We start from the raw sequence: 9,115 nt of genomic DNA, 5'->3' as shown, positions 1-9,115 counted from the left end.
CAACGTTCAATTACCCTTAAACAGCAATTGCCAAAGTGCGGATCATATATTTTCCTTGTATATTATTATGTCATGTTTAGTGTTTTTGTTTCAAATTTGTATGAGTTAACTTAAATAGTGAGATTACATTTGAAAATTTTCAGAAACTAACCAAATTATATGAAGCTCAGAATTTGCGAAAGTTCGGATAGTAATTGTAGTAGGTGCATTTATTACACAAACACTCTATATGGATTTACAGATGAATAAAAAATGCATGATCCATTAGTTTTTGTAATAAGCATAATTATAACTACAAATTACATACTTTTATTTATTTTTAAACTTCATAATATAAAAAAAAATTGTATACATTATATAGGAAATTTGCTATTCAAAACCGTTTTATAATTGAAACATACGTTAAACCGTTTAATCAGTTGAGCCAGCACCTTTCCAACTTTTTTTTTTTTTTTTTTGTTAAAAGCACCTTTCCAACTTGATACGTTTGATCCACTATAATCCACTTAATCTGCATGGCTCGCTTTATACGCACCACTTGACCCGCCCTTTCCGCCCGAAGTCATAAAGTATACCATTTTAGCACCGCCTTTGATATCATGTGACCCTTCTACACGCCTAGTTTCTCCGATTCCACAAAACATTAATAATATAATCATCAGTGTAGCAAATGAAAAAATAGCAAGGCTCTTGCATGAAGCCATTGTTTTGTTTTTTCTCTATACTATTTATGAATTTATTTTGCTATGAAGATTATAAATTGTGATGTTTTCAAATTTATAGTGAGAGAGTGCTGCTAAATAAAGATATGTTGAAACATAAAGCCAGATCATAATGTATTTTAATAGGGTTTTGTTTATTATTTACCATCTCATTTTTGGTTTGCAGTTTATTTTATTATCTGTAATATTTGACTTAGTTAAGGTTTTTGAACAAGATAGCAAATTTCTCTGCTTCTATTTTTTTTTATATTTACAGTTTATTATGTTAATTTATTTAAATAGTGAAATAATATTTTTGAATGTTTGTTTAACATGATATTGTTTTTATGTTAAATTTGAACATTTCAACTCACGCAATAAGTGAGCATCCGACCTGTGAGGTAGTCCAATCAAGCTCAGATACGACTGTTGAGGAAACTAATTAACGAAGAGGAATCATCATCACTCTCTTATGGTGCCAAATTGACTTAGGCCTGGGCATTCGGGTACCCGTTCGGGTTCAGACTGAGTATTTTGGATTTTCGGGTTTTCGGGTTTAGAGGTATAGGATCCGTTCGGGTATTTCTAGATTTCGGGTTCGTATCGGGTTCGGTTCGGGTATTTCGGGTTCGGATTCGGATTACCCGAAGTTTACAAAACTCTAAATTTTAGTATCTAATTTAGTCTAAATTATTCAATAATACGCAATATATCTAAAAATTTAGAGTATTTTTTACCTAAATTTACTAATATACAGTTTAAATACTTCAAATTATCAAAAATATCTAAAAATATGAATATTTGAACACTTATATTATTAAAATTATAAATATTACTAATATATTACTACTATATATTAATAATGTGGGTATATTCGGATACCCGTTCGGATCGGGTTTGGGTTCGGGTTTTCGGATTTAGAACCCGTTCGGATAATTTACAATTTCAGATACGGGTTCTGATCGGATTTTTCGGATCGGGTTCGGATCAGATCTTCAGATATGGGTATTTTGCCCAGGCCTAAATTTGATGATTCGTGTAAATCTTCTGTTTATATATAACGTCTATACTATATTTATATGTAACCCAAAGACAGAGATCCAAATCATTACATCAACTTCGACTGTTTTCGTACATTCTCAGACAACAAACTATACAAGCAGAAACCTTAGAGATGGTTTCGAGTTTATTGGTTCCAAGTAGAGACTGAATACAACGACAAACAAGAGCTAATACAATTGTTCAGACTCCAAAGGATAAAAGATCAAAGAAAGCTTGTGAAGGGACATGTTCTTCTTACTACTTAGTCAACTGTGGTCTCTTGTTTCTTCGATAAATAGCTGTTCTTCTTTCTGAGCCGATCTCCCGGTATCTAAAATCCAAGGCCACTCGTGTTTTGAGTCGAGGAACATCGTGCCATAACCGTTAATGTCTTCAAAATTCCGCTACATGGGTCACTGCGAAAAGCAGTGTTTGACACTTCAATGAAGCAGCTGTTGCGTCCTTTACAAGCCTGCAGAAGAGAAAAATGACTTTTTTTTTCAGATAGTCCACAAAAGTCATATTAAGCAATTGCTATGAACCAATTTTCAAGCTATATGTCAACAATTTGTAACCACAATCTTTCTACTAGCTTGCTTATCAATTATCATACTAGGATCTTCATAAGTTCTACTTTGGATAATCAAATGGGGTAGGTTTCCTGTCACCGGATTTTAGATTCCTTCATATGTTTGAAACGTTGCAGGCAGAAGTATGCTTAAAGATCTACTTTTAAATAATATAAGTTTACCTCAGAGACAATTGATAACGAGTTGGATGCATGACATTTCCCGATTGAAAACCTGTGGCAGCTACCTCTCGGAGTCCCATAGCTAGCAAATTCTATGGAGGATATTACATGCCCATCTTCACAATGCAGATGTACTTCTGGTGCCACACTGTCTATCGACATCGTTCCATTCATGTAATCTGGCGTGGACCATTTCCGCAAAGGTGGATAATGCGATTCCGAGACTTGACCACACAGAATCCCAGCAGTCACTGTCTTAACCGATATCTTAAATGGGTTTCCCCCAGTTTCTTCAAAGAGAACGAGTAGATTACTTGACGGCTTTAACCACGAACGTGGTACATGGTACCTGTATGATACAATGATTTTAGGTCAATACCATGGGATTTAATAGTCATTGCAGAGTTATTGCATGCACGTTACCTGGTTTGTGTAGGCTGTCCACAATTTGTTGTGCACTTATCTGAATTGTAGGCTCCCCGATAATCACAAGCTCTTTCACATCCATCCTTTTGGGAAATGATATTCCAATATCTTCCAATATGGTGTCCATTGACCCAAGCTTGTCCCTTTCCCATACTTTCCAGATCAAGAACAACAGGATCTGTTCCATCAGGGGTGTCGAAGTATGTCTAATTCACAAGAAAGAAAAAGGAACAATGAAAAAAAGAAAGTATGTTTCCGAAGAAATGAAAAAAACAAAACGCCAACATGTTTCACAGATTTACCTTGTACCACATAAACATCGAAGGTGAAACGTCGGTCTCCAAAGTACTCCACTCAGCTTTTTCGTTGTGTTCAACAGTATATATTTTCTCAGCCTCGCCCTTCAATCCCACCTACAAACATTCAAACGCTTCCACAATGATCTTCAGATTTCAGATAAAGCGAGAAAAAGAAAAACGAATCCACAAAGTTCAGCTTTTTTATGACTCTTATGAAAACCATATACACCTTTACTACACCTGATAGGTCCATGACGATTTTGACAGGTCCATATCTCCATTCTTGAATCCAGTAAGCATCGCTTTGCCTCTAAAACCGGCACCATCCTTCTCCAAGGAAGCACCATAATTCTGTGCCATGACGTGGAAGATTATCACAATTAGCTGTAAGAGAAAAGGAAAAAATAGGTAGTACTGTAGTATATCTTTACCTGCAAACCAACTGTTTGAGTCAACAGAAGTAAATCATTGTTTCCCAGCACAAAACTTACAGGCTGCACTGCCTTCACCCAGTGACCAACAACACTGCCTTTACTTCCATTTAGTAGGAGGACAAAGTTTAGCGTAAAATGAGAGAAAACAATTTCTAAGACTTTGCACTTCATGAAAAAAATTTCTAAGACTTTGCACTTCTTGAAGGCAATTTCTAAGCCATTACACTTCATGAAAGCAATGTGACCCTCTTGTGTGGATATTATAACGAACCACAAGAGACAGCATACACAACCATGTACAGACGCAATACAGGACCAGTGCATATGTACAATTACAGACTTGCATAAAGCAGGAGAGAATGTTGTAAATTACCTGAGAGTTGTTTGTTAACAAACACACGCAACACATCCCTCATGCTATCAATTGACACTGTTGGGTTAGCTCCATTTTTCTTCCAGAACGAGATGTCATCCTCAGTGACGTTTATTCTACAATTGGTTGAGAAAGAAGGAAAGCCATTACAGATAAAAGACAAAGAACAAGTAAATGTCCTAGATTTCACAGAACTACATTTCTCTAAAATGCTGAACTGGTAAAGTATACATACAAGAAACAATTTTCGATAATTCAGTCAAATTTTGATGTAAAAAAGCATCTTGAATATCTATCTTCTACGAATTCTTCCCTTGAATGTTAGACATGAAAAAGAAAACTCAGCATAACTACCTTGTCTTATGCCACAGGTAATCAGACCGGTCTTTTGTAACATTCAAATGCTCCAATAATCCTTGGAAAGTGAAATTGTTTTCACCCCATATGCCAATAGGTTCTTTAAGAGCCATCCATGATTTTGAGATATAAGAAACATTATCGTGCCTCACGACTTTTTGCAGTATAGACATACTACCTAAACGAGGCCTTGCAGACTCAACCGTTTTAACAGAAGTTTGTGCTCCTACCTGCCCAAAAACAGAAAAAAACCCGATAATCTCAAGAATCATCTTGGGTGGCAACCACTATCTGAAGCAAATAAAAAGCCAATTGCCTGATTAGGACAAAAATGTCAAGTTCATAGAATCATAGACCATCCTTTCATTGTTATTATTATTATCATGTTAAATAGGCTGGGGCAGTTTCACATATGATAGCAGAACTTGTCCAATCACGGTGACAGTTTTTTAAGAATTCAGTCACAAAGAAGCATATCGCTGGACGCTGAATGTGGTAAAGGAATTCTCAGACCCCTGGACTAAATTTAAGAAAGACAAACTGCCAACAAAAACCTCTACGCAATTGACCACGCAAATTACCAGTCAAGAATTTATAATACCATAGAAATGTAAATCAAACCTTGGCAGTGTTGAAGGCCACATGTCGACAGTCTGGCAATATACTCACTGACCAAGGTGCTAAATTATATGACTGGCCATTAAATTTCACATGTGCGGATTTATGCTCATCAATGTTTGCGAGAAATGCAGCGCACACCTTTCCTCCAGTCTCACCATGTCCATGATAAATGTGTGCCTGGACTTTGCGTCATTTACAAGTAAGAATCCGGAATCTTCAGCTTATATAATATTAAACCTCATATACGTTGTGAATGGTAACCAGATAACAGACCAGTATTTTGTTCAGTAGACAAATCATATTTATACGTAAATTTTTAAACTAGAAATACCTTCTGAAACTCCCAATAAATGGCAATGAAGACTATCCTTATATCAGAACTAAGTGAAAACTTTGACAGGTAAAGTAGCGTAAGAAAATCTATCTAACAAGCACTGGTCATTATTAACTCGATAAGAAGAGTGAGAAGAGTGAACTCTACTAATGTCACTATATGCAAAAAGCATTAGAGAGTAGAATAATACCTCCTGCTTTGATCCCAGTTTTCTATATTGAGGTGCATCTGCCGCAACAAGGGCAGGTTCACAAAGTTTTATGGCAGCATGAAGATCCTTTAGATGCCCCCATTTTGGCTCGCTCCTCAGACCTTAGTATATGAAAAATATAATTTCATTAGAATAAAAAGTAAGTATATTTTTCTTAGCAATCTGTTTTCCTGCTAGCCTTAGCTTGCACCCACCATATTCATCAAGAGGAGCATCATAATCATAGCTCGTAATGTAGAAAGGACCACCAGAAGTTCGACCAAAGTTTGTTCCACCAAAATACTGCAAACATAAAACAGACTCATCAATATATGCAGCACAAACAGATTGAAAGCAATGAATGCTTACCATAAGCATTCTATAATCAAGTTGAGCAAAAACAATGTCCGCAAGTTGCATATATTATCTCCTACATCATTCAATTTTGAGGGTTCTACGGGAGGATGTAAAGTAAACATTATGGCTTACTTAAACCTAGTTTCTCAACCCAAGGACAAAACCTATGGAACTATTCATTGTTGTTTCTGAATATCATTTGAAAATCAGCTCCAAAGAAATATGAAACAGCAAGATGATGCTGCAAGTGAACTTGGGCAGGAGAAAGTGGAAAAGAGAAATAATAGAATCTAGTGTGTAATTATTGTACCATGTAATAATTTTGAAAGCTTCCTCCGCGCTGATAAAATCTTGCAACTGCAAATGCAAGATCTTCAGCAGGTCGGTGAGGCAAACTTCCACCCCACTTAGTGTACCTTCAAAAAGACAACCTAACATACTCATTTAATCCAAATAACAATTAAGGCCAACTGGTACACTGGCCTTGAAACAAAAACGTCAAGCTTCGTCAGAAGACTGCATGACAAAAAACATACCATCCATCCCAATCCTCTGTCCAAAGTACTGGCTTCGTCTGCGAATTTGGTTTAAAACCATCACAGTAGTATCCGTTGCATGCATCAATCTGAGACAAAAAGAGATTAACAGACGTCAAAAGGATGGTTTTCAAGACAAGGAATCATTTCACTATGTTATGAAAGATAAACCCTTATTGAACAGCAGGTCGGTAAAGACTGGGTATCCCAATCTTATTTTAGGAACATAAAAAAAAATCTCTATGAAAAATCATCAGCCAGGTGAACAGGATCAGCTACATTACAATATTCTCGGGAGACATCTCTTTTTGTAATGCAGAGACAAGGTAATGCACAAAAATCAAGTTAGCAACATTACAATATTCTCTGGAGCGTCCGTTTGCTTGCACATAACCCACGGAACTCCAGCACCAAGCCCTAGAGCCATGCTAGCTGCCCATTTGACGTAATCTTTTCCCTTCTGCCCGTATGATTTTTCAACATCGCCGTATTCATTCTCAATCTGTATAAGAAAATATCTCAGTCCATGGTTTTCTCATTTAACAAGCTGCTTTAGTTTTACATCATTCAGTTAAGAGGGCTACTAAATCTGAGGCAAGTTATGCTGGCAAACAAAGAATGCCAGAGACTGTCACTAACACCCGCAAAATCATAAGCTTTATAGTAGCAAGACTAAAAAAAGAAAGAAAGCTCACTACTTCAGAAATAAAGTTGAGAAAATACAAAATTCTCATATGACCTGCAGCATAATTATGGGACCGCCTTGCCAACAGAACAGCTTTGCTTCTCTCATCAAATCCACAATCTTCGTTACAAACTTCTGCATCTCATTCTAGAAAATAACAACCAGAAAAGCTATGATTGTCTAAACAAAGCTAACACAGAAGTTGAAAAAATTACAACAACAAAGAAACTGTGAAATGAGAATTCAGGTAAAAAGTGTACCTTAAAAGGTTCATTATCTGTTCGAAACTCTATGCCAGGAATATCACGCAGCCACACTGGGAACCCACTAACGAAGAATTAAAGGAAAAAGAGGAATAAATAGAAAGCTGAATAACAAAGAAAACTAAGAGACACACCAATGGTAAAGAAGAAGAAGAAGAAGAAATTACCCAAAGTTCCACTCAGCACAAACATAAGGACCAATGCGTAGATGGAGATAAAGACCACTTGATCCAATAAGCTTCACAAATTTAACAAGGTCATATCTTCCTTCAAAATTATACTGAAACAACAAGACACAGGAAACTAAATCATCAAAACACTGAGAGCTAACACAATTAATCAAGACACCATACACAAAGAGTAAAAAATAAATTTAGCTAACCTGACCCTTTACAGGCTCATGCCCGTTCCAAAAAACATAAGTTTGAATCACATCAGCTCCACCTTCTTTACTCTTTTCAATGAGATCAGCCCACATCTGAAAAAAAACAATCAACAGTTCTTCTAAGTTCTCAACAAAACCATCAGAAATTGTTGAGCTACTGAAATTAGAAAGTTCCGTGAAAGAGATTAGTTACTTCAGGAGTGGCTCGAGGGTAATGAATTCCAGCGGAGACGAGCATACGCCTCTTGCCGGCGATGATTAGAGCCCGGTGGTCGTAGCTGACATTGAACGGTTTTAAGAAACTTCCCGAGACAATCGGAATATACAAAAGTAAAGCGATGATGATCGGTGGCAGTATCCGCCATTGAAGTGAAAAGAATCGTCGAATTGACTCCGCCATTGATCAAAAGTCCACAGATTTTTTCAGTGTATCTCTCCAACAACAACAACGAACACAAAGAAAGCAAGCTTCACCATTTTTCAGATGATACCCATGTGTTTCTACTAAATTCTAAAATCTCCCCCAAAAGTTTATCAAATTACAATATAACCCAATTTGAAAAAATTGGAAATTAACTTGACAACTGGCAACGTAAGATTGGACGAACACTTTGGGTATTCTAAGCCTTTTTAAAATCCAAAATATAGAGAACAGTGGGTAAAGAACATGTTGTTGGTTCTTGATGTAGAACTGATTTTGGGTCAGTTCTTGGGTGACGTGGCAACTCGTGAATGGATACAATTTTTTTGCAAAGGAAAAAACATTTATTTGTTTGGAGGAAGTTTTGTTTGTTTTTATTTATTTATATCTTTAATGTTTTTTTGTTTTATAAAAATTTGGTATTGTATTTTGAATTTAGTGTAAGTTTTTTAAGTTTGCAATTTAAATTTGCAATTTAAATGTTATTTTTTAAAGTTTTTAAAATTGTAATATGTTTGTTTGTTTTTTTTTATTTATATCTTTAATGTTTTTTTGTTTCATAAAAATTTGGTATTGTATTTTGAATTTTAGTATAAGTTTTTTAAGTTTGAAATTTAAATGTTATTTTTTAAAGTTTATAAAATTGTAATATGTTTAAGATTATTATATTATTAAATTTTATGATCTTAAACATGTTCTCCCAATAACCAACTTCTTAACAAAACATCTAAACTAATAATCTTACATTATTTTCATAATATTTTTATTCTAAGAACACCTAAAAATGTTCTCCCAATCCCAATGGAGATGCTCTACCAAACGCAATTAATGAAGCAACAACGAAGATCTTCTTTGTGTATGTTCAGTACTCCTACTCTGATTATGATTTTGTTAACGTTAAAATACTTGAGCTGACGAATTTACCCTCAGGAAGAAGAAAA

The 9,115-nt window shown here is 35.4% G+C and overlaps 1 protein-coding gene across 2 annotated transcripts; it reads right to left on the bottom strand.

Moving 5' to 3' along the window:
* Positions 1-1,751: 1,751 nt before the first annotated feature.
* LOC104700173 (beta-galactosidase 9) lies at positions 1,752-8,406 on the bottom strand. Of its 2 annotated transcripts, none has more exons than XR_015560888.1 (19): positions 7,947-8,280; positions 7,751-7,846; positions 7,536-7,648; positions 7,366-7,432; positions 7,160-7,252; positions 6,779-6,922; positions 6,421-6,509; positions 6,195-6,300; positions 5,743-5,830; positions 5,528-5,649; positions 5,004-5,180; positions 4,380-4,612; positions 4,026-4,141; positions 3,650-3,747; positions 3,448-3,569; positions 3,222-3,332; positions 2,917-3,125; positions 2,494-2,842; positions 1,752-2,214 (listed from the first exon to the last, which is right to left on the bottom strand). XR_015560888.1 is itself a non-coding variant. In XM_010415640.3 (19 exons), exons 1-19 carry the CDS (start codon positions 8,151-8,153, stop codon positions 2,074-2,076), a joined length of 2,670 nt encoding a protein of 889 aa, XP_010413942.2. In that variant the 5' UTR covers positions 8,154-8,406; the 3' UTR covers positions 1,752-2,073. The 2 variants fall into 2 exon arrangements, 1 of the variants encoding a protein (XP_010413942.2); XM_010415640.3 differs by having other exon boundaries at positions 3,459-3,569; positions 7,947-8,406.
* Positions 8,407-9,115: the final 709 nt, after the last annotated feature.

The sequence above is a fragment of the Camelina sativa genome, chromosome 7 (genome assembly GCF_030686135.1).
Source record: "Camelina sativa cultivar CO46 ecotype springtype chromosome 7, ASM3068613v1".
Taxonomy (NCBI): domain Eukaryota; kingdom Viridiplantae; phylum Streptophyta; class Magnoliopsida; order Brassicales; family Brassicaceae; genus Camelina; species Camelina sativa.
This window is presented reverse-complemented; position numbering and strand designations above follow the sequence as displayed.